This window comes from Temnothorax americanus, unplaced genomic scaffold, assembly GCF_048541705.1.
Source record: "Temnothorax americanus isolate GAGA-0224 unplaced genomic scaffold, ASM4854170v1 Scaffold14, whole genome shotgun sequence".
In the NCBI taxonomy this organism is placed as follows: domain Eukaryota; kingdom Metazoa; phylum Arthropoda; class Insecta; order Hymenoptera; family Formicidae; genus Temnothorax; species Temnothorax americanus.
Window position 1 is genome coordinate 3,750,910 of NW_027509275.1, and position 27,120 is coordinate 3,778,029.

At 41.8% G+C, this 27,120-nt stretch overlaps 1 protein-coding gene across 6 annotated transcripts in view; it reads left to right on the forward strand.

Annotated features, from left to right (window-relative positions):
* Gckiii (Germinal centre kinase III) overlaps positions 1–27,120 on the forward strand; it is an 86,437-nt gene that overhangs the window by 25,422 nt on the left and 33,895 nt on the right. For 2 of the 6 annotated variants that reach the window (XM_077401241.1, XM_077401242.1), the window contains exon 1: positions 24,951–25,201. The exons of 2 other annotated variants lie outside the window; for them this stretch is intronic. Coding sequence is in view for 2 of the 4 variants with exons in the window: in XM_077401243.1 (XP_077257369.1) it covers positions 10,164–10,337 (174 nt within the window). In the remaining 2 variants the exon portion in view is untranslated. Of the gene's footprint in view, positions 1–10,034; positions 10,338–24,950; positions 25,202–27,120 lie in introns of those variants that run through there. 2 more of the 6 variants (XM_077401243.1, XM_077401244.1) reach the window with 2 other exon arrangements.

Sequence of the window (27,120 nt, forward strand, 5' to 3'; positions counted from 1 at the left end):
TTGAAATGGGCGTCGCGTGACGCGACCGTTCCTTAATTTGAGCGCGTCTCCTCCCGGCAGAGATATCTCCGTTCACATTGGAACGAGACGATTCCATGGAACGAGTTCCGATCCGAAGACTTTCGCGTGGCCGTGGAATTTGATGAAATGTGGTGGACTTGATATCGTCGCGATTGATATTAAAGATACTAACGCATCTGCGCAACCACTTTGATCCTAATTTCTGAAAAATAAGAAAAATACTCCATTGTAACACATATGTGTTACACTATAATGTTAATAATTCGATGAAATTGAATTGTATATATATTAATCGAGAGAAAAGCATTAAGGTACACGCGCGTAACGGTCATTATCACGCGTTTTAATACCTGACATTACCGATATTTCCATAAACGTCCGACGTGGATAGGGATAACGGGATGAAGCGGCAATGGAAACATTGTCAGACGACTGGCGCAGCGAGTGAATTACGTAGGAAATTGCGCGATACTATTTTGCAAATTGAATTTTCAGGCAGACACGATGCGCCGCGGTGTCTGAAAGTGGGCAGGCCGGTTACAGGCAAACACGATAAGTTCGAATAAAGTGGCTTTAGCGCGGCGTTTCCTTTGTCTCGTCGTCTGCCGGCTCTCCGACCACGGGGAACGCCTTTCCTTCCACCCACAAAGATTTACGGTGTCTATGGGGAAGAACTTTGATAATACTCGCGCCGGAGTGTTATAGGGCTGGGGATCTCTCGCCGGGCCGTCTGGCATTTTCCTCGAATGAAGTAGAAACGCACAATCCTGCGGAAGCGAAAGAAGTATCGCCAGGAGACTCGAAGGAGCTTCCGCGATATCATCCCGGAAAAAAATGGAGAAATAGCATGTGGCAGTTTTACTGCCGAGATCTTAACGTGAGCGTCATTTCTTGCCAGGTGGAAATAAAAGATTGCTCCGATTATCGGCTACTTTTATTGTTCTTATGATTTTGCGATTAGGATATCTTTATCTCTCCAATTAAATCTTGACTTAACGTAACCGAGAAGAGTATAATAGAATATTAAGATAACCTATAATGTAAATTGTATATTTTAATGTGAAAAAATACAGGAAATGATGCTGGTAATTTAGTCGTCGTGACCAGTTTGATTGCAGGTTCAACTTGTCTTCGCGTTTTAAGTTTTTCTCTCAAATAAAAAGCAAATAATGTTCTACAGATATCTGTTCAATATATTTATACGTCTAATACATCATAGACTACTTACGAGAACTTAAATTATCCGGCAGTATATATATATATGTCGTGTGGCTATCGCGGCCGCGTATAATTTACCCGTTGAGCAACTAACGCTAATAAGTGGATAGCGCGACGCTAATTTCGTCGCGGAAGAGTACCGCGAAACTGGTTACGGTACTGACATTTGAATATTCGCGCAGTAAGACGGGTTTGGATTTTCTAGCGAGTTTGCCGCACGATTTCGAAGAATTAATTACACAGCTTACACAGCTTACTTTCAAACCGCTTTATACACTATGTGTACCGTACGTGTGGGCTGCGATATCCGTCGACGTGAAATCTAGACAAGTTAGATTGGAATATAATCATCGTTTCCTCGTTTTAATGACCTCGATTTTGAGCATTGACTCACACTATATGAGATGCGTTGAAACAGCGAGATAAAAGAGTAAATATCTTGTTTCGTAGAGAAGTTTTTGTATCATTGCACAAATGTATTTGCGCGATAAATTAAACGAAAATTCATATAAGACGTAGTCCATTGACGAATATCACCGTGAACTTCTCACATGAGCTATATTTTTACATAATTCATGTAACAACGGTGCAATTTTCGTAGTAATTCTGCAAAATCTGATTTTCCATAAGTGCGTGCGTGCGTGCAAGCGGCGTGGTAGTTTCGATCGTTGCTTTTCGTGCGTGGAGAGTTTCTTTACCCATTAGGGGCACGCGAGCCATTAGGTTATATCGGGCAGTGTAGGTAACCACCTGGAAATTGACTCGAGAGCTATTTTCAAAAATTTCTCTTGCCTGGTTCTGGCTTTCGATTTTCCTTATTTGTCTTTTTCATATTTCTTCGAAACTCCATTGACCCCACATATGTTCCTCTCACTCTAATGGCGCGTTCTCGCGCAAATATTAAAGAAATGGTATTGGCCCTTATAAGCCATTGATCGTTCCTAATAAAAAATGGTCTAATAACTGAGGCGAAAAAATTATACGATATTGCAATCGCGTCACTACGCATTTCCGCATACCTACGGCTTTTGGAATCGAGTTTCCCAGATACCGCTGCGCAAAAATTTATTAACCATATAATTCGTACAACTCGAGTTTACCGTTGTTGATTAATCGCGCTTTCGGAGAAACTTTGTGCGACAACACAAGTGTGTAAAATCAAGATACTTACCGTTGATATGCAGGATGTTGTTTGCCCTTCCTTATTGAACGAAGAAAATAAGTCTATTTTGTGTTTAATTAATATTGCGTAATAAAACGTCCACTTTGACGTGTATTGTGCCTGAAACAACATCCGTTTTTATTTCTAATTATCGTGTAATATTATTCACTATCGCAGCTTCTCATTCGCCGGCTTTATTGTTTGTTTGCGTGGAACACATTTACCGAATACCCAGTCATCGATCCCTCGTTGACTCGGCGAATGTACTCTGTCGTATTTTTAGACGGCGCTTTAGGCAGGTAGGAGATGATGGAGACAAGTCTATTTCCGAATATTTCGAATTCCGTGGATACGTCGGATAGCTGACAGTCGGGACAGCTAGGTGAACGTCACTCTCCGACACCGTTAGATGGTTATTTCCGCTGACAAAATTATCGATCGTCATTTCCGTCAATCTCATTAAGTCGTTAAATTGTCTGCAAAATGCATAAATTAGATTGGCCGCTTTTGCCACAGTAAACGTTACATAAAATTTGCAAAATTGTCAATTGCAACCTGCTATAATTATCACGTGCAAAATTAGTAATTACCAAGAGTCCGTTAAATTGCTTTAACCTATCCTATTAATCTCTTTTTCAATCTGTTTACAATTTATGATGTTATTCGGTTGTGATATATTAATAATATATATCAATAATTAAAAAAAAAATATATATATATGTATTATATTCTGCAAATAATGAGTTAGCTGAAGCGAAATTACATTTGCAAATTAGGTACTATTCACTGTGTTTACACTGCCTTTACGTGTGCATTTGTTCGATATGCCCACTTGCGCTATTTCGATATGAGCAACACGTCCGTGCGTCCTATATATGACACGCCATATTCGTAATTTGACAGTAGAATGGACAGTCATCATGGACAAACGTGCGAAATGCATTATATAGTTACGTACATTGCATCCTATCAAAGTCACATATCATTCGTATGCAACCTGTCGGTGAAAATTCTGCAACATCGTGAAAGGATTCTCGAAACATCATGTTTATTATTATTTAATTATTACATGTAAAACACGATCGCAAGCTGTAGAGGATGTGAGAGCGCATGCGAAGCAATTTCGTTCAATTATATCACGGAAAAAAAGGATTAGCTATAATACTGTAGCAAATTTAAGTTGTAAAAAATGTCGGTTAGCCATATTTTACAACTAGATTTGCTATAGTAGCTAATCCTTTTTTTCCGTGATATAATTAACACATTTTATCAAAATACGTTTTGTGCTCGACGACGCATCGCAATCTGCGCTTGGCGCGTAGATTAATGAGTACTGATCGTGTCCAAACACAAAATTTAATTGTCCGTAAACGACATTAACGAAATTAATGTAGATGGCTCCTGGCTGCGTTCAACCGCTGACCGAAACATTTTATTAAAATTCTAGCCTGTTACCGAATGCGTAACATTTATCACTTTAACCATTATTATTACGAATCGCTTTGAATGATAAATTTTCAGTCTATTAATGCGCGCCGGCTGGACTTTCATTAGTCGGCGATGGCGGAATTGAGGTAAACGAGATGCACGTCTATATTATCGGGGGGAAAAAAAAACCATACCGATTAATTTAACGTGGATTCTACAGAGCGTCCCTTAGTAAATGTTGGATATGAATTAAAGCATCGGTGTTTCCTACATGACACCGTTAATTTGCGCTGATATTTCATCTGGCACGGTAAAATTTACTCCTGATAGTTTACCCGTGGGCCACAGTGTATCGCGCGTTACCAGTTGTTGGCGGGACTCCAAAAATATCGGCGCGTTATGAATTTCGACGCGATCGGAAACGTATGTACAGGTGCAAAAGCTCGCGTCTGAGTGCCGTTTAATGGAGAACCGAGAGAACTCCGGCGGGTATCCCGCGGCAAACGACAAGTTTAAATGAATCTGTCTGTTGCAAACAATACGTCCTTGCCTCCGAGGCAATGCCTCGATATGTGTGTGTGCACGCGCGCATCTCTCTCTCTCTCTTTCTTTCTCTCTCGATGATACCCGGAGAGTTTGACACCGCCATCGTGGATTTCTATGGGCCAGTTTTCCATGAATTCTATCGGCGGTCGACAGACAGTCGCGAACGCGTCAGACAATGCGCTCTCGTAGCCGCGCGACGGCTGTCAGGATACCGTTCGCGGTTATGTCCGACATGTCTGAGCGGTGAAATTACTTTTTCGAGCGAGAGAACGCGATATCACTCTGTGTCGTTGTAATGGACTCTTTTAGGGCCAAACCCTCCGTGCGTAAAGTTAATGCAGCAGCTGTTTCTAACTGTTTGCACGATATATTTTTTGAAACCGAGCTTAATGACGGAATATAATAAACGCTGTTAATTCTTTTTCTTTTTGCTCGCACAGCAAATGGGCGAAACGGCAAGCAATTAGCAGCGATTCTACTGTGTTCAAATATTAGTCCTCATACGATACACGGTGATTGCTGATGAGGGCAACCTTAATTAGTATGCCTAATTAGTGTGTTTGAATTTCAAAAATGGAGAAATCTTCTCCGCCGAATACATTGCTAATCACACATAGACCACATTCAATTTTTTATCGTTAGATATTGGTTTGTTTGCACTTCCGACAATTATCGGGCAGTCTCGTTGTGACGGCCCGGCCGTCGCGTATTAAAAAAAAAAAAAACGGTAGTAAAATCAGCCATTTCTGTAGCCAGCAGCTATCGTCGCGCTTTGTTCCGGTCGTTGTCGCTCAGGCAGCAGGCTAAGCGCTTTTTTTCCATGCACGTGCCGCGAAAGTTCGATAAAGGTAGACATTGCGTGTACCGTGTCGGTGCGACTATATATTCTACATCCATATTGGCCCTCCCCGGGGATGCGTATGCATCGTTGCGTCATATGCAGTATACTCGTACGCGCGCACGTGCGTTATATAACCAGTCGTGTAACGCTGGATGCATGTTGCGCGAGAGAACACGTAGATTACACGAATTCTGGCTGCGTCTGGAATATACGTCGACTAGGACTGAGACTGCGTCTTTTTTTTTTTCATCCGATCGAAAATTTAGCGCATCGGTGAGATTAAACAATCTTTACTCCGCTGCTCCGAAGCGTCTGAACACATCTGCCTAACGAGCAGTTCGTAAACAGTTAAAGCGCAGTTGGAAGATTGTTATACTAGAGACACGTCAAATGATTGTAACTGTTTCATTTCTGCGAGGTAGATGCGACGAAGATGGACAATCAAGCAAAATCATCTGTTTCGATGATCATTACCGCGAGGTATCCTTTATGTCCATCACGTAATTATGGTTAATTAATTAGGAATGGATTGATGCATTGAGATATCAAATGGCGAAGAGATGGATAGTCTATAACATGACCGTTTGGAATTTCCTGTGCGTGAAGAGGGAAAGAAGAAAATGGAGTCGCTAGATCCATGATGTTTTTATACGACAACTTCATCTTTTCTTGCTCGACGTGATCGTAAATCGTCTCTGCGGCGAGTTTTCAATATCTTTATGTGATACACCACTATAATATCTCCTTGTCCAATGTATCGTAAATCAAACACAAGTGCTCTCGTCGCATGTGAAGCGGAATATCGGCGCTTGGACTTGAACTTTTCCAGACAGAACGTTCCTCAAAGAAAACGCGACTTTCTTCAAATTTCTTCCACAAGTATCGCGAGAAAGAAAGAGATCGTTATATAGTGTTATAATCTGTTCTCTCATGTATACGCGATATTACAAAAGCGAATTTTCCAAGATCTAATTCAACTTTGTTCTACAATACGTTATTTACTAAGTTCTGAATCTGTAACGAAGTCATGCTCGCTGAAATGTATTATTTCAACTTGAAATTGAAATGAGATGCGAATCAAGCGAGACGGAAATCTCGTAGAATTGAAAGTCATGCAAACACGAAAAGCGGAGTAGCGTAATGTCGAAGAGCCAAGAGAGTATTTTTTACCGAAATATTTGTCTGAACTCGTCGTGTTTCTGCCGTTGTCCTTATTGCCGCGTTGCCGGTGCACGACAAGAAACTCGCTCGATTTCGTTCTGCAAAACAACGAACGCGCGCGCGCGACGAAAACTTTATACGCTCGGCTTTACGAACTGGAACCGACCTTCGCCCAAATCCTTCGTCGACATCCCATCGTCGCGAATAAGGATTGCGCCGCTCGCTCGAGGGCAATGCAGTTAATGGAAAATTCTGCGAAACGGCGTTTCCCAAAGTGAATCAACCGACGAACTCTTTCCGCGACGAAATCTGCAATCACGTAAAATTATTCTGTTTTTATATTACGATATGAATTTTTTATGCTGCAACATTTTTTAGAATGAAAAGAGGTCTAGAATCTTTTACTATTCGAGAAAGACATGCAATCAACTTACAACGATCAATATTTTTCAAATACATAAAAAGACGAGTAGGTATCGACAAATAGAAAAAATAGATATATTTGATTCTCTCGTTTCAATTGCCATGGGCGATTGCGGCGCGATGCGTATCGATAAATTTAATTAATCTTTTTTTCTACAGAGATTTTAGTTCAATATTAATTGGAAAAGTTACCGCGATTGAATCCCGTTGATGCATGAATGAAAACGCTCTCGATTACGGCCAATAATCTGTTTTTTCTTCTTTTTTTAAATGATCAAGCCAACAATCTCTTTTTTAATGACAGTCGGTTCATTGGCTTGCTGTACAATTTGAAATCGATTAACGATATTATGTAACTTGAATTCTTTCGCTGTGATCTTCAGCGAAGGCTTAAAAACATGACTTGAATATTAAGTTAAAAAAGTTTTTAATTATCGCGGTTTTATACAATTTACTTTATGATTCTATTACTATCCGATCTTGCTGCTTATCGGTGGCTCGAGAGCCATGAGTAAATCGCGCGATTGGCTGTTTCCAGGCAATAAAAACACAGAGAGTTAAAACGGTGTCACCGATACCGATTATGTAACAGGATTTCCAGAATCGTACAGCAGTCGCATATATATTTTCGACTATCCGTTAGAAATTTCTTTCCGTGTTAAAGAATTTATCTCATACACTACGTAGTTTTCGCGACGCGCCGCGGAATTACAAAGAGCGCGAAGCGAATATCACGATGATCGTAATGCAAGAGGCGACCGGGATTCACGCGCGACCCAATTCGATTACAAGGCGATGTTCTGGTCGCAATTATCGCCGTGGCGCTAACCGCGTTACGTTGTGCGTTAGACCGAGGAGCCCCACCTGCCGCGAGACATCCGGCCAATCCTGCATCGGCCAATCAGCTCGACCGAGTTCGAATAACTATTCCAATTAACAGTAAATACGTACGGTACACGAACCAACGAGTCTTCCGAGGAGGACATCTCGTTGTAATGGCTTTTCGTAGGACGTTACAATCGTTTGAGTTATACCGTTTGCGTCATTAACTCTTCAGATAAATATTCGTATTGACAGCCCCATTCACAGATAGATCGACAACCAACGCATCGCCCACTTTGCTCGAATACATTGTTATACGATGGCCTATATTTTAACGTATTCCCTCATCGGTATTTGTTTGTCAGGAATTACAGCGACTTGAGTTAATTAATTTATTGCGAACATTTATTGCAGGCAGTTTGATCGCTCGTTATTCAAATCATGAGTAGTTTTATGTAGGAGCAAAAGGAAAAGGATATGTTGAATCGTAAATATAAAATAGCTCTTGATATCATATATTTCTTTATCACAGCACGATACGATGATGGGTACATCGAGATATTTTAGATATTTAACCAAATTAATGTGTTGGAAATAAAATTTTAAACGTAATACTCTCACGTCATATATCTCTGATCTCTGAAATATAAGAAAAATCCGAGAGCAAGGATTATATACACACGATTTAACTGCAGTAAATGTGGTCGTAACAAAGTCATATGGTAATACAAGTGACAGGGATAGGGATGTCATATATCAAATCGAAGGATAGAGAGAAAGAGGAACGAAGTTAAAACGGCACCTTAAACAATTTATCGGCCGCGGCGGTGCCTTAGATCGACGTAATGGAAGGTTACATCCCTCCGTATATGCAGCATGTGGTAAAACGATGTTTACAATGAAAATCGTGGTTTGTGGAGATCCGATCGACGTTACACGTTACACAAACCAAAGAGAAAGAGGGATGGCTGCTACGTTAAAAGGTGGCGGGGAGGGGGGGAGAAGCCAACAGAGAGATAGAGAGAGGGAGAGAAGATGAATAGCCGCAGTTCGCTGCACCTGACTATTTATAACAAATCGATAGGTGCCGGCAGCCGGTGCGCGTTCTTCGCGCGTGCAGTGTTTCTCTTATTTGCAAGAACGGTTCTCGCGTTTCGAACGCGCCTTTAAACGCGGTTGACCTTAAATATGTAGCAAGCATTTCTGATTCCGTTGCGATTTGATTGTCAACAAATGATTTCTTTATCGTTTATCATAATCTTTCGATATTCAATAAAAAGGTTTATAACAAATTTTGAAACCGCGATTTATACGCGTCTTAGATTACGCATCAAGAGAAACCTATTGCGTTCAACGATCCAAGAACGTGATACAATTTAACTACGATCGATGACTCATTGTCAATTCCGCGCGATGATGTAAAAAGCTGCACTTAAGTCTCCACATTATTGCCGCGGCGCATTAGTCATCGAAGGCCACGAGGATGACGAGGATAAATAATTATTTTACGCTAATTATTAATTGGCTGTTGTTACCGCAAAAATTCCGGTTGGCTTTACATTCGCGCGTGATGCATTCGTATTCTTGGCTTCTACAAGTAGTAGCAGTCACTGACGATCGAGTGCGGTGCGAGAAGTTCGTAAAGCGTATGCGTTGTAAGTTTATTGCGCATAATATACATCGGAAAAGTGAACGAAAGAAAGTACTTCGCGTTCAAAGGCTGCAGATATTCCGTCAAAATATAAGCAGAAAATCCTTTATCACGCGTTTCGAACCCCGATTCGCGGCATCATAAACAATCACGAGATACCAACTGCTGCATCTGCGGTTTTAGCCGTTGTTTTTCATTACGCGGTGAGTTCGTTCAATGAAATTAACGGGAGAGAGTCCGAGAAGCTTTTTCGCTCATTCAATTGTGCTTCGATTGCACGCGGTTTCCTGTACGGATTCGCAAGCCGCATGGTATCCTCGTCGTTCCGCAGGCGCCGAAATGAAATTAGTCTTTCTTCGTGAAGCAGTAAATCGTCCGTTGTGTATATGTGCGTGTTCGAATCTCAGACGAAAGTCGAGCGAAGTTTTTTCGATCTTCAGTGTTGAAGCCGAAGCACAGTTTATTACTGTCGCAATTTCTACACGCATCTCGGTAAACGACTATCCTTTTGTAACTCTATTAATCTTAAAAAACTGAAAGACATTACGAATTCGTTAAGGCAAGTGTCTTAATGTCTTTACTTCAGGATAAGCAAAACATATTGAAGTGGAAAATTTTTTTCGAGCATATTGCAAAATTTATCGAGAAAGAAATTCTCCGATTCTTCAAGAGTTATAAAAAGTTTGAAGGTCTCTCCATCCACCGGACGCACAATTTTTTCACATTTGTTGTTGACCGTCGCAACGAATCGAACACGCGGTATTTTAGCTCGGTCAGTCGAAGTGGACGGCTCGAGTCATGCGGTGAAACGAGGAGCAGTGAGGTCGGCGCATTTTCGAAAGACTATCCTGCTCGTTCCGCGTGCTTACGGTGCGCGGTAGACATTCGACATGTTCGCCGCGATGGTGCTGCACAAGCATAACAAGCACAACAATGGGAACCACTCGAATCATCACGCAAGCAACAACAACTCCACTACCAACTCCACCAGCAATCACCTCAACAACAACAATCACATCAATAACAACGTCAACAACGTGAACCAGGCGTACAGCACGAGGGCGGTAAGTGGAATTGCGCTTTCGTCGAAATTTTATATTCGACGTCCCTTCGTTCAGCTTTCTTAAAATAATACCTCGCGGTTATACAAAGAGAGAATTTTGGTGTATTTCACCGAATAATTCAGATACCAACTGTAATTTTCAACGAGAAAGTTGGAACTTGGTTGAGTTTCACGAAAAAAGAATTGAAGTCTCACCGTTTGACAGCATATCCGTTTGAGGCACAAAGGTAGGCCCACTTTTCAATTCGTTCAAGTACTTCTTTACGACGGCGCGTTTCTACCAGAAGATTATTTGCGCGATCGCGAGTCGTTAGATGCAAATTTCGCGTTTTCCAACGGGACAGTATTTCTCAGAGCGAATCGTCCCGTGGGTACCGGCTTTTGCGAGCTTCGGCAAGATTTAGAAGGATTTTTATCAACCGAGCGAAAAGGCTCGGCGGGATGCTCCTTTTGGTCGGGCGAAAGAACGCGGAGAAAAGAAAATTTTTCCACTCGGAGGGAAATCACGTTTGCGGCGCAAAGGGTGAGTCTTATCTCTCGCGTTATAGAAGCGATCCCGAGGAAACGCGACGATTTCGCTGACATCGCGGACGATTTTACGGAACGCGGCAGTGGTCGCGAATTTAGTTTTATCCTATTTTTTTTTCCTTTCCTTTTGTCGATCTTTCACTCCGTTACCTCTCGGCTCATCTATGACATTCATTTTTCTGATTTCGTCGAAAATAGCTACCCATGAAAAATCTTCCTTATATGTCATGGCAAACCGTTCCTTTTCTTATACTTGTCGCTTTTTTTCATAAAAGATGTTTCGCAGAACATTCTCTCGTTCAGTAAGATTCGTAAGTAAAACTTACGAATCAGCTAATGTTAAACGAAAATTTTCATTAGACGGTGTAATCCTCTTTTAATTTGAGACAGTTGGGCCGGAAGACTCGCCAGTGATAAATTGAAAACTGAAAATTTAAACTCGATTGTAAACGCGGCGCTGTGGTTAAATATAAATACCACACGGTATTACCTGACATAGCACACGGAGGATTATATCGGTTTAATATTTTAGAATCTCCCCGCGAATCTTCTATTTCATGCGGTTCGTTAAAGTGGCGCGCAAGGTATTTCAGTTTCAATTTCCCAGGGTACACTCGACTGAAAGATTGGAAATCGAGAATTCAGCGAGTGGTTGATATCGAAACATTTCGAAATACGGTCGCGGGAATCGGCACGGTGTAACACGATGTGACAGAATTTGTTTTATATAAGCGGTAAAGCATGGTGAGCTCGAACGGGAGATAGAATTCGTCCTGTTACACGAAATCTATTTTTTGAAAGCTGATATTGATTTTCGATATTTATATTCTTACACATTCGCCGTTGAATCTTTCTTGTCCAACCAAAAAATTATTTTTACTGTGAAATTGTTTCTTCCCAATTGCAAATTCTTTTTTTTTTATCGTATTCATTAGAATTTGGTGGAAATTAAAATTATTCCGTCTTATCGCATTATTACAATTTTCGTAATGAAATGATAAAATCCAACAATATGCAGTTTTCATTCGGGGATATCTTCTTATTCCCGGCTTTCACTATTTTATTTTCGAATTACGGTCGAGGTTTATTATTCTGCGGCGCGATCCTGTTGGCCGTTCAGCGGACAGTTCATTTTTTGAGTCAGGGGTAGAGGACTACGAACGAGTTAATTGCATCTGTCGGTCCACCCTTTCTCAAGCCAAATCGGAACTCCGAGAGGGTTGTATGCAAATGAAGCAGCGAGATTAAGTCCTTTGTGCTATTCGATCCTGATAACGAACATGTTAAAGGATTCGCTATAAATTAACAACTAGATTAAACCGCTCATCGCCTTTACAGACTTTCGTAGCTCTCCGTCTTCCTGTCCATCATCTCCCTTGTGTCAGTCGGCGAGACGTTGTCTGGATTTTCCAAATATTTTATTTTCTTTGCGGGAGGTTTCTTTTTCAAACATGTGATACGATACCGTCGCGACAGTTCGAGACAAATTTTATATAAGACTTGCGATAAAATATCAGTATAATAGCGATGATGAGAAATTATCACAGAAGTAATTGATTTTACTGTAGTCGCATTACTACAATCTCGTAGAAGCTAAAATAACTTATTATTAGATTTGTTATTGCTGCCATTATTATTGCAATGTAGTTGTAATGTTAACGTGGTTTCGCTCAGTTTATTTGATCTCTCTTTGGTAGATGGAGTGTAAGTGGTTAAATAAACTTTCCCCCCCCCCTCAAAAAAAACAAGATTCCCACGTTCCACCTTCCCTTAAACGCGTTCAAGGGCTGAAAGCGCCGCTATATGATAAAAGACAAAGGCAGTTAAATATATCAAGGTGAAGTGGAGTATAACTCGTTTTTACCCGGAGAGAGAGAGAGCCCTCTCCATCTCCCATCGGCCCAACTCCCTTGTTGTTTCGTTGTATCTTCCTACCTATCTTTCGCCCTTCAGTCTTCGCGTCGTTTCTCAACCGCCGCGTAATTCGATTTCGAAGCACGGCGAGACTCCGCTTTGTGCGACTTCTCTGGCTCTCGTCTTGAAATAACTTCGCAAAGGGCTTCGATCTCTTCGGACGCGTGGCTAGACTCCATGTATATAATATATTATATCAAACGGTACGAGGAATGCCTGATGGAGGTGGAAAATCGGAAGCTTCGCATAAAAATACGATTTATAACTTGATAAGTCTACCTTGAAGATAAAACTTCAAAGCGATAGTCTATTAGATTTTTCTCTTATATTTCCTTGTATAAAAATAAAATTATATAATATAACTCAAAATAATATTATATAAAAAATATTTACTGGAGGATTTTTTATATTCTGAGTTCGGTTTAGTAGACCAACAAAGGATGGTTATGATAAAAAATGTCAACTATGATTAAAAGCGTAGCTTTTAATCTTAGATGAAAGAATAGAGAGAAAGATCGATTGTACAACAGTAAAAACCAATCGGTTAAGTTTCAAAGAGAGAAGGGGATCTCGATTGTGCGCTTTTCAGTATGACGACCCTATTACGAAAAATCAATAAACTATTATTCGCAGCAGCTTAGGCAGACGTATATGAATAGTCACCGGATATCAATATTTCCTTTGTAATAAATATTCAGAGATTCAGACTAAATCTTTGCGAATATATGTGTTATATGAGCTATCAATTTTTTACACGTGCAATTTCTTTTTCACCGAATAGGACACGTTCGAATTATTATGCAAAATTATTCATTCTCTTTTTGTATTAACGATTTTGTGTCGAAGCCGCCGCGTTGAAGAGTCGGGCGCGTTTGCAAAACGCTGATGCGTTCCATTAACGCGTCGGCGAAGCGAGACGGATCCATCGGTCCGAAAATTTACCCTCTCGCCGATGCCGAGCGGAGGGATGATGTTACCCCAGAGGGGAAAACCGCGGACGACCGCATCTCGCCCGCGTTGCCAAGGTTATGCTTGGACAATCAATGGACCTGGCTGTAATCAGCGCGATTATAAACGGTGTTCACTTAACGCGCCGTCGGTCGCCATCATTAATGCCCGACAAATTGGCCAGCCATGCCGCTTTTGCAGATAGCCAGTGCGCCGCTACGCCGATGGGAAAAACCCCGTCGACGTCATTACATTGATCGTCATTTCCGGGACGGAAGGTGATTACCAGTAGCGGCAGCGGGAGACAGCAGCAGCCGGTCGACAATTTCGAGAATGACTCCGAGCTCGCTATTCGCGTAATTAGCTCGCGAATTGGTTCGTATACGGCACATTATTTTCCATCTTCCTTTTAATTACGTTCTGTCGCTCGTTCAGTTGCTTAACGCAAATGGTTTTGAGCCGAGTTTTGACCGTATTATCGCTTGTCTCGACTCAATTATGCCATGGATTCATCATATTTATACAACATGTTGAAATAATTAAATACAGAATAAAAGCGGGAATAAAGTCTCACGTCGTGCGTCAAATAACGCGAGATAAGAATATCAAGTTTAATTTACGACATGGTACTCCGTTCTGTCGTACGATAATAAAACAGGGAACGGCATGGGTCATAGCAATTATTTTATGACTGTCATAACAGTCTTCTTCGTCGGTTTTATACATACATAAACCCCAAAGTTTCGATACGTCATCCCGCGCGACGTCGTCTTCTATTATATGTATAATACCGAGCCAACTCTCAAATCCATAAAAAATACACGAATCCTTTTCTCTACACTGCTGTATTACGAATGTCGTATAAATGTTCTTGTCGCATTACCGGTCGTCGTCTGGTCGCCTTCTGGCATGTGTGCATAAGAATGGAATACGCGTTCGTATTCGGGAAATACATTAAATACACGGATGAGATTCAGGAATTAATTTTGGCCCGTGAATGTTCTGATTTTGTAAACTGTGGATTCCCGTTTCGTCCAACATTAAATTGCCGATTTATTCCAATTCTTCAGATCTTCGTGTTTCTGCCATTTTTTCCTCGCATGAATTCTTTTTATTTCAGAACTTTTTTTTATAATTGTTTCCGTATTTAATATGTAATCAGTTATTTTTAGATACTGTCGTTAGATTCATATTCTACACAAACTGTAAGAATACATATCGCGAAACTATGTTCGGAATCGTCGTGGCAGCATGCGCTTCGGTAGACTGTTAAAACCGAAGGGATGGGCAGCCGGAGATTGGCGCGTTGCAAACGGAGCATGCCGATATGTTTGTCGTTCGGATAACATACACTCGATATTACATCGAACAATCGATCATCGCCCCAAACACAAAGCTTCTCGCGCGGACGTGCCTAGCTATAGTCGAGCTTTGGATATTCGTTCGAAGAGAGAGAAAGAGAGAAGGAGAATACGAATACCGGGTGCTCACTGCTCAAAGATGTCTGAGACAGTCGACAGAAATTTTTGGCGAATACGTCGGAAACTTATTTGGGATTTTCACGGCAAAGAGGAATCGTTTGGGAACCAACGTACGTGCTCGATTTCTTTTTGGTCGTACAGCCGATTACACAACAGTCTTACTCGTTACATCGAAGTCTTTTTTATTTTTTATTTCGTCGCCAATTGTTACTGCCGCTACCGTCAGCCCACTCGAATGCATCTCAACCGTCACCTTGCAATGCACTTACAGTTCTTGTTAGCGCACGTAACTGGGTTAAAAATCTGTAGTAAATGTAATATTGCAAGATACAAATTGCATAATTCACATTTTAATGTCTTTGACACACACATAAACCCTTATATATTTTATAGAAACTTGATTTAAAGAAAACTGGCTGAAAAATTTAATCATCCTCAGTATCTTCAAATTTGTTTCGCGCACATTTTCTTTTTATCCGCACTTTTTTTCTATCGCAAGCGATAATTTCGTAGCAAGGTAACGTGTTTTATATTGTAGGAGTAAAAGAGGGAAAATTTCCAATAGAGTTAGGACTTTTACGCACAAGTTTTATTTCAAGGAAGTCGGTGTATCGGTTAATTAGCTGGTCTCAGCGTCGGGAGGAGTAACACCGTTAAACACTTACGTTACCGCCCGCCCATTAATGCACCCTATGTGCACTTCCCGTCGTTGACCGGTAGCAGGAAGCCGCTCTGCACCCCGGCCTTACGGCAAGAGGGAGGGAGCAGAGGTCGCCTAATGGTAACGATGTAATGACCTTACCGGCGCGGTGTACCTTCCGGTTACGAGCTTTCCGATGTCGGCGGGGACCGCTATCGCTGCCCCGGGTTGATCGTAAAATTCGAACTTTCCCGCTTTTGGAAGCACATCAGTACGGAGCGGCTGGTTTTATGACGAAGAACCGCCCACGATCTTGGACCGAAGGTTTCCAGTTTAACGGTAATCGCCAGTGGCTATACACATTCCGAATATCTCGTGGATTCGCAACGACGAAAAAAATCCTATTTCGTGCTGCCACGGTTTCCAAGAACAACGACGAGCATGTTGAAAATAGGGGTGAAAATTACGTATAGTGACATTGTTTAGAAAGTTATGCGCTACGAGGAGAGCAAACTACTGTGACTTTTTCTGATTATCGTATTTTTAAATTAATTTACCATTTGAAATTTCAGGTTTCAATCTTTATCCCTTATCTTCGAAACTTAATTCCGAATTACCAAAGTTTCAGAGATTTGGATCTACGGGACGATGATAAATGTTACAACTTTCAGAAGATGAAATTTCCGAATCTAATTTTCATTCTTGAATTGTTGCATTATTCGATTGTCTCGGATCGAGCGTGCCTCGAAATTTAATTATTTCCATCGTTCATCGACCTCTCGAATTCCTATCGTCCAATTATACAGCGGTTACCAGAGTGCAATGATCTCTAGATATATAGCATAACTAGTGCCTTGGAAGAACGTTTGCTTCTCCTAGATAACGCTATGATATTTACATGTTATACTCGCAAAAGTCGTTTGATTTGTGCAATTCATGTAACGCGATAATACTCGGCACGGTATTGAAGTTTGATTACGTTGATGAAGTTATGATTGTTTTCACTCAACGTTTTTGTCCTCTTTAATTCTTTCGGCGCGTTAATATCAGTCAGTATTCATTCTATGCATTTCGCTCCTGGCGGCGCTCCATTTTTATAACTCGCCTCTCGAGGTTTTACTTAAGCAGCAATTTTCAACGCGTCAATCTTCGCGGCGAAACGGACCGTTCGGTTTTCCGCTTTTCTTCACCGGTTGTCCGAAACGTTTTACCGCGGCGCGACGCACACTCAAATAGACAAACGGATAGATAGATAAATCCAGGATTACGACCACCGTGGAATATTTATGATCGATGAAGGATATCGCGTGCGAGACGGCGCGGCGTAAAAAATATCGTCATGAATATATGTAAACGTGCGATGTATCTATAATGCGAGGGTTCCAGAGATTCCGCCTTGAAGATGGAATAGCGACAGTTCGGAAAAACTAATACATCGTACTTTTATTTTATTCGCAAATTTGTTGCCAGCAACTCTTTATCTCGTTCTTGCGATCAAGAATAACGTCGAAACCCCGCCATACTTGACATTTTCACGTCAGTGCGCATTCAGCTTCTCGCATCTTTCCATACGCGCGGACGTATGTACATATCGCGGCACCCACCGTTTTGCTTTGCTACGACCTCGAAAAATCTAATATTTCACCTACTCGTCCTATCTCTGGCATCCTCGCCGCCACCTCCATTCAAGGATCTTCGGGGATGCGCTGGTGGCTTGGCAATGGTGAAATTGGCAAGCTTTCGGTGCCCCGAATAAGTCCCGCCGTCTATCGGTATTCCGTCGCTCCAGACTGGGTGTCATCCAGTATTTACTGACGTTTATGCCGGCTTCGTGTTTTATTTGTCAGAGAGCATCAGTCGAGCATCATGGGAACTGCAGCCTCCGTCATTTCGAAGGCTTGCCGCGGTAAGCCGAGGCGTAAATCTTGCGTCTCAAAATTGTCGATGCGACGTGTCCCATAAATCATGATACCGACTAGCGAGGAAGCATTTATCATGGAGATTGAAACGTGTCACCATAAAAACGTCGGCTAGAAGCTTGGGGTTGAAGCTTACGGGAAAAAAATCGCATATATATAAGGTATACTTTTCTCGTAAGGTAACCCGGACTAACTTTGTCTCGTAAACGTATCCAAATTTATTCCAGAATTTTATTATAGAAGTTTTTGGCTTATACGTGCCCGATAGATTCGTTGCTCCCGCAATTATCTGCTCGTTATGGCAAATGCGTATTACGCGATTCGTCACTCACATTTGCAGCGTATCGAAGGACGAGTAATCGCAAACAGCTGACAGTGCCGTTACGGTTAACGTTCAGTTCCGCGCAATCGGAGTGGCAAGTCTATACTCGGGCTTCGGGCTTCTGCAACGACCGTAATTCGCGCAACGCGCGTTATCTGTCACTCGCGTCGTTTGTCATGTATACCGCTCTGTGAAAGTACTGGAATTACTCGCGTCACTTCCCCTCGCGTGGCTTGAACGCGGGTGCTTATTGCTGCTCGAGCAACTCCGCCGTTCCCGGCATCGCGCGGGGAATCGCGCGAGTGCGCGCACCGTCTTGACCTCGTCAAATGTCGGGGCGGCATTTGAAAGGAACGACTGCCGTGCTCTTTAATACCAACCACTTTCAGCCCGGCTGCTGTTGCTGCCGGCCCGGCCGGTTGGGGTGTACCTACATACGCATGGCATTTGAATCGCCGGCGCCGGGATGATGGTACGATTGTCGCGACAGGTCGTAAAATTTTCAAATTTTTCAGCCTCGTTTGTCGCATCCTTGCCTAAGGATTGAAACTGTGCATGTATTTTTCATTGCGATAATAATTTTTTTTTACATATATATGAATCCCATGCTAATTCGCCTTGCCTTTTCTACATTTAAATAATTACTTGGCCAAAATATTTTTTCTCCTTCTCTTTTCTCTTCTTGGCTCCACATGCGCGGCATAGAATAGAAATTTAATAACGCGAGACGATGTAAATTCTTAGGATAATGACATGTGCATTTACGGGAGGTCGTATCGATCCGTTAAGCGCGACGGAGCGTACGTATCGAAGCATATATAAAAGCCGAGCAATGGCCGCGTTATCGTCGATCTATATTAAGGTTGCGCTGTAAAAGCGAATATTCGACCGCCAAAGGACTGTCTATAAACAGATTTCTGCACTTTGCCTCTGTGTCAGATTTTATACGTCGTGCAGTTTCAAATGTTATTATTTTCTGTGTACTTGTGATCTAATTATATAGTATATTTTTTATATCCGCATATTTTTCAGATTTTTTTCTAAATTCTTAATAAAATATTTTACATTAATTGCGCTCGAGGTCCTGTTACCAATTCCTTGAAATAGACAAATATAATATTTGCGTAATCTCGATTTGTACAACTTGTAGTCAACGCATTGTTCAATCCTCGTATTGTATAACTCGTAAACTAGATACAAGATAAGATAATAGCACAAAAGCGCAAAATAGATCGGTGCGTGCGCGGAATTAAAAGACGATTTATCACTATCGTTGCTGAAGACAATAGCCGCGATTGCGCCGGTTAAGAAGGCGTCAGACTTTACGTAACGACGAATTGTCATGGAAAATGCCGTAGACCGGCACGTAGATGGTCGGTTAAGGCCTTCACACACGAATCGACGGAAGACGTAAGACCGCGTAAATTTGTAAGGAAATTCACCAATCTCAGAGTCGATCTATTCTCCTCTTTAAGAGGGAAGAAGAGGGGAATAGTCGACTCTGATTAGTGGATTTCCTTACGATTTACGTCTTAAGGTTGATTCACACTATACGGCACGGACCGTCACGTTCCGACAACGACACATACGTTAGACAAGGATACCTATTGTCTACATCCTTGTCTAACGTACGTAAACGTATACGTGTCGTTGTCGGAACGTGACGGTCCGTGCCGTATAGCGTGAATCAACCTTTACGTCTTTCGTCGATTCGTGTGTCCAGGCCTTTAGCGAAACAATCGAATCTTCATCGAGCCTGCATCAAGCCGTCGCCGTCGCGTCGCGCGTCTCGTGGCGAATTTCGTATCGCCAAAGAAGAAACGGATTGAATTGTTTGAACGCAGTCAGTAACTCGTAAACAAGTGTAACGTGCGCGGTTCTACAAATTATATGCGGGATGCTTGATAATTTGCCGGTACGATGACCGTAAGGAAATTGATTTCGCAAAAGGTGAATATTGATCGGTGGCGAGACCGGTTATGTCATTTCGCGGTGGCGCGGCGAGTTCTGCTTTAATCGGTATTTCGTTCCGCCAGATGCGAAATGCGAAGGAATCTTTCTTTTTCTCCGCGTCGCTCCTCGCGCGTACTTATACTGCGCGTCGCTGCGCGAGATCGCTCGCGTGTCGGCCGTTCGTATACTAGCCACGCGCGATATATCTCGTCGCCTTTCACTCGACAGTACCTCGCGCCATTGTGCAGCCGCGGTTGATGGTTGCGCAACGATATTTTAGCTCTATATAGCTAGCGTATTGCAAAATGAACGCGCTCGAACGCACGAGCGCTGCAGCTCGTCATCAGCGCCGCGCTCGTGTCGCAGCTGTCGCTCGATTGTCTTCTTCCGGCACGGCGCTGAGATTCCGTTCGGTATACGGCGCGAACAGCGAAGTGAGTCGTTATACGCAGTACATATCACGTCAAGAGTGACGATTTGTGAAGGAAGGAAAGTTTACTTTACATAAAACACTGCGTACCTCGCTATCGAAGATAGCGCTCAATTTATCGCGAATATACGAAAGCGAGACAAAGGGGTCTATGCTTGAACCGTGAGATTCATCGGGATTCATCGCGCGCACCGGCGATATCGTTAAAATTTTATAGCCGGATGACACACGCGACATGAATCATACACGGTGTGCCTCGCTCATTTATCGTGAAACTTTGTCTATCGCGTTCGCGATAACTGAACCTTCTGTCTACCTACGCGAAATGTCGTTCCGCTCCATAACTCAGCCCGGTAAAGCCGCGATCCCGAATACCGCAGGCCCAGGTGCACGAAACTCAAGTCCCCGTACCCCTATATATGTATATATTCTCGATGCACCGCAATAAAGCCGTTTTTGCCGTGTAAGTCGGCCGAAATTTAAACCGCACTGTGGCGCAGTGCATCGCCATTTAAATTTCGGTCTTGCAGTTGCAGCACTTTATTGTAACAGGAATATATCACGAGTCTCTCGCAATAATTTTCGCGCGATCGTATTTCTCGCGCGTTTTATATGTATATTATAAGCGAGTCGTGCTTTTAGGTTCAGTTTTACACTTGTGAAACTGGGCCTTAACCATTCTCCTTTTCCAACAGCCCATGCTACGAGAGCGGTCGCGCTTTTAACAACGCGCAACTCGAGAGCTCGCTCTTTTGCGAAAAGCAACATCTTTCTTCACCGTAACTGCCGTTCGTGGCGCGTGACGAGTTACACTTACTCGCATCGATATCCTTGACAATTGTCATACGACATCGTTTTGATCTTCCAATCGTTACGCGTTTAAGATTTGATTGGAATTTATCTCTCGCTACACTCACAATTTGCTTGTGAGCCGCTATCGTGTATCATTGCGACAGACGAAATCGTGTGCTCTACTCTGGACACGTGTAAGACTTAACCGACGTGTAAGAACATTAATCGACGTCAAGCTCGTACATCGAGGTTTCTTTTGATAATAGCGGATTAAACGGCTGGTACCCCGTGGAAACGCTGTATGTAATCTATAGATACAAAATCGATCTAAAATAGGTCGCAGCTGATTGCCAGACACGGAGATATATACGAGATATATTCTAAAGAATGTCGCAACCGATGTCGTGATCGTAGCTTTCCAGATTAACGATACTGTGATATATCGATAGACTTTTTATATTTCTTGATTAATATATATAGCTCGACAAATATACATGGTCCTTATGTTTCATTTTTGAATAATATTTTATATTACATCACAACTACATATTGTTGGACTGAGAAACTTTAAATGATTCCAAGGAGAATTAATCGCTCGATTGGAGAATATTTTCCATTTTTGTGATTAATGCTTTTATATCTATTAGAATATACATACACGCGTACATACACACGTATGCCAAACGATACGTTTAGATATTTTTCCTAGTGATCGCATCGCGGGCGGCGCCATGAAATCGATAACACACACCTGGAGAAAGAGAACAATAAGCGCGAATCGCATTGCGGATGGAAGTGCCGAGACGATTCTTATTTCACGAGACACGTATACCGGATCTCCTGTGTAAGATTTCCCGATGTTAACCCGTCTCTCTCGGGCACAAATCATCGGTTCTTAGTCGCGAGTAAAACTTGAAAACGTTTCCGATTCGTCGCGCGAAAGAGCACGCCGATCGATCACAAACGGATCTTCATCCATATTTATCTTCAGCGAGCGCGCTAAAAGCTCCTCCGACGGCACGATGTAGTGTCTCCTATTAATAATACATCGGGACACTAGATCCTAGAGTTCGAAAGGATCGCCGATGTTCTATCTCTCGACGAGAAAATCCCGCTCCGTTGTGCATTTTCCGAATGGACCAGCGGTAGCCATACCGTTGTTGGTTCATTGTCGCGTACTTCTTCATTTCCGGAACATCCGGCTGTCAATAAATCCCAATTAAAAGGACATATAAATATGCGATATATATTTGTTATTTTAATTTAAAGTGACGCGTGTTGTTTAATAGCGCAAGTGGATTTATTATGAAATATCGATATACACGGGTATATATCAGGAATTTTCATCTTGCCCTCGGTTATATGTATCGAATATTGCAGTATCATATTTTCGCTATTAGTTGCCCTTTGTTGCGTCATTAAACCTGTTGCTCATTACACGCAGTATAGTTTTAATTTTTGAACAGTTCGTTATTTTAATTCCTCTTAATAAATCAGTTTTCATTATACACCGACATACTTAATACGTGTATTATCAACTCGATGATCCCGTCTGAATTAATGATTCAGCGTCTTAAGAGCTCCTGTCAAACTATCGGCGTACATAAAAGCAATCTGGAGCGATTAGGCATTGCTCGCGTTTGTTGTTGGGGAACCGATCGGCGAATGGGCGATACCAAAATAAACCGTGTCTGACTGCAGCCTGTCCCTGAACGCTACTCGGGCACGATATCTGAACAATGGGACAGACATCGCCGCATTGACGTGACTTCCTGTTGTGACTTACGAAGCCCGCTGCTCTTTAATCCACGGTAGCTGATTTCGCTCGACTTCTGGCACAGCTTGAGAGTAATTCCTTTAACCGCAGCCCACAGCCAGCCCAAAACAACAGCGGATGTTCAAAGTTTAATGAGTTTAACGAGTAAAATTCAACGATTATTATCGTATTCCTTCAATTAAGAATTAAGACTGATCTTGAAATTAGCCTGATAAATTAATTAACAAAATAAAAAGAAACCTACCTGTATTACGACTTTATAAAGAGAGCTTACAATAATCCATTAATTTACTCCTGAATAAAGTGAAAATGTACAATCTATTGAGTGATTATTATAATTTATATATTTTCTGAGCTCTTTACATAATAAGCTTTAATTAAATTTTAATAACTCTATAAAACACGCGAAGAAAAAATCAGCGTTAAACTGCTAATAATGTCTGCAGTTTATTCAACCTCTACATTTCATATATTAATATCGGAAATTAAATTTTCTTTTGATAATTAAGGACTATTGCGACGAAAGGATGTAATTACGTTAAATTTGCCGCAATTACACGTAAATGAGAAATGCCTGCTGCCGTTGCTCCGGTTATTAAATGGCGTTACACCACCGTGTTTGAGCTGTTGGCGAAGGATAGAAAGTGAAGGGGTAGACCACGCAAATTAAAGGAAAGTATATGGATCCGCGTCATTACGCGCTCCATAAATGTCGCGTCCGAAAGTATATAATTATAACAATTCCATTTGCGCGGATTGCAAAATTTCCGCGCGACGTGATGTTTCCTGCGTATTCAAATTTTGTCATTTCCTACGCGTTACCACGGCGGCCGCACATATTATTGCTTTTGCTGCTGCTTCAAATACACCGAGAAATGTGTACCTATATACGCACGTCGTGTTGTAATTTCACCGGCCACTTTCTTTCCGCGATCCGTGTACATCATACGTAATAATTACAGCCGCGATATGATGCCGGCAACGAGCCGCGTATTACGATTGCGAGGAACAATGAAAAATAATGCGTGCTCGCGCCGGAGAGAAAGTCGGCAAATTAATATTTATTACATTTCGCGGTCGCGGACAATCGATAGCCATTGTTCGAATGAGTCATCAGATTCTGTCTGACTAATTGGGAGATTAAAAATTAGTTTTCATAATCATCTTTCAAGAACATTCATACGCGTCATAAGATATTACTTTGACATCAGCAAATAACAATTAAGAGTATTACAATTAATGAGGAAAGTATTAGAAATATGGGGAAAAAAAAGAAATTTTTCTTTTTTAATTTGTAGAGAGAGACTGTCAATACAGTTGTTTTAAAATAGGGGAGACCGAGGCTGTATGATTCCAGAGATATTTTGCTTATGTGCTATTTTTCAGTATTTATCTTGAAAAGAACAGTGGATACAAAATGCAAAATGGTTCTTTTAGATTCTAAAAAACCTATGAAATTTTTTATGTACTTTCTCCTTGTTCCTTTCAAAATAAATACTAAAAAATAGAACATGGGCTACATACCCCTGGATCCATATAGTCTCCAGAAAGTGGAAAATAGAACAAAACGGTACACAAAATAGCACATATGTCATAGTTGAATATTTTAAATTATATCCTTCATCAAATTGCTGTTCTATTATAATTATCTTTGTAAAAATTGAGACTTTTAATCATCACGACTCTCGTTAAATCTCATTAAAGAACGAGATAATTTTGTTGTCTCGCGCAATTAAGATATCGAGGAAAATTGCGCTAACACGCTGAATATCTGTATACGGATCACACACCGTCACGTCCAGTCCACCGGGTATACTTTTCTCCTCGCGGTGCCCACTCTGGTGCCCCTACTCCGATCGCCCACGGTGTCCCACGGCGAGCCAGTCTCTCCCGCGCCTTTCTTCGTGCGGCTGCGATCCGCTTGTCAGTTCGAAGGCAACCGCGGACAATAACTGACAACCGGTCGGTCAGTCGGCCGATCTCGGTACTTCGCGACATATTCGGAATTCGCGGTGCGTCCGCGATACGGCCGAGAACCGCGAAAATGTGATGATTGCGCGCGCGCGTGTCAGTGATTCTGGTGATTCGGTCAAAATTATCGGAGACGCGTGGTCTTCCTGATATCAGTGACCGATAGTTGTATGGGCGTGCACAACGATCGGTAATTGCTTGTGATTGTTAAATATTTGCGCGACTTATAGTTAGATATGCGCGTGAGACTCAACGAGAAGGAGCGACGGTTCGCTGCTCGATTAGCGACCTTGTCGGTCGTTGAATCCAGCAGAATTTTAAAATTTATCTTAAAACTCTGATCTTAAAATGATTGATTGAAATAATAATGCAATTACTACTTACAATGCGTTTAGTGGATCATTGCAAAGAAATGAATCTTTTAAACAAATTCTAAAATCAGGGAAAATATTTTTGTCGACATCGATAGGGACTATTAAACAAAACAATGTGATAACTGCAACAGATACAATCACCGCAACATAAATTCGTTGCTTAACGGTGCTGAAACAATCGCGAAATATATACGGGAGAAACGCATTCTCGCCGTTAGCCGACGGAACGAGGCTCTCGATCGCGATCGATTCCTGGAATGGCGAACACCGGCTGGTATCGCGCGAAAACGCAATATAGTAGAGGAAGCGTTGAAAAACGAGAATGAATATCCGGTTGATAAACGCGTATCACACCGGCGTACGATATAGGAATGTGTGTATGTGAGTGAGTGCGTGCGTGTTCCGTGCTGTCTGTCGCAAATCTATAGCATATGCTATCGGGACGTGCATTTGTTCGTACGGCTCCACGTTCGTTTATCCCAGTAAACGATAACACCGTGGACGATTCGCTAATTTACTGCCGTCAGTTTCACGTAATGCGACACGTGTCTGACAGCGGTGATGTGTCGCTGATCCGTCTGTAAGGCTCGAAATTCATTCGATCGAGTGCGCGAAGTTAATTCGTAACTGGAGGGTATCGGTGTTAATTTCCTGATTAATACTCGTGCTTTCACAGATTAAAAATTCTACTCGGAATTTTAATCGATTTTAAATGGACACTATTCAGGTTACTTCTAAGAAATTTCGAAACTTAACATTAGAGATTCCGTTGGACATTGAAAAGTAAGAGAAAATACGTGAAAAGACTCCAAGTTGCCAAGTTTGACACGGGAATGACTATATAGTCATATATTAGCTGCATATGTTTTTGCCGCATGATAATTAATCCAAGGGAATAGCTCTATATATGTGTGTATGTGCGTGTGTGGTTTCATTTGTGTCTTGTATGATTAAATAGGTATGGTCCAGTATGGTCGAGTAGACACTTATTTGAATATATCCTGAACATTTATTTTCCGTTATCACTCCAGCTAATACATCTTATGATGACTCCTACGAGGCCGACGATCGTTTATTTTCTGTCCGTACGGACACTCGCACGACAGATTTGCGACTGGCAAATTGCTGCTCTGTTGTATGCGAAATAAAGAACAGCAATTAATAAATAAGATAACTGATAAAGAAATAATATAGTCAAACAAAATGGGAGCAAATCCGGGAGAATGTAGTATTCTCAGTCTTCTTTTATTCTCAATTTTTAATTCCTTATACGCGAAATCTTTTGAAGCGCGTGTGCGATTTATCCGTCAACCAGGACGTTCGTGCGGCTATAAGTAAGGTAGTGTGTTTTCGGGCACGGTAGGTTAATTCTCTCTGCGGCGATGGCTGAGCTATATAGAGCATAAAACGGCCGATTCGCCTCGTCCGTGTTGAGGGCTAAGGAGAAAGAGAGAGAAAGAGAGAGGGCTGCTCGAAATAATTATCCCTTCTCGGGAGGTGGGCACAGTTCTCTCTCTCTCTGCGATTCCATTGTCGAGGATAATCCGCGAGAAAAGTCCGCAGCGATGTTTGTAGATATCTAGGAGTAAACCGGCGATCTTCGTGATAATTATCCGAATTCCTAGTATTTTGCGGAAATGGCCCCAGTGCTTCTTTAAAATTCATTCGCCATTCATTGCAAGTAATTGCTCACTCCACTTTAAACGTTTCTACATGTAGAACGTTTAAACGTTTA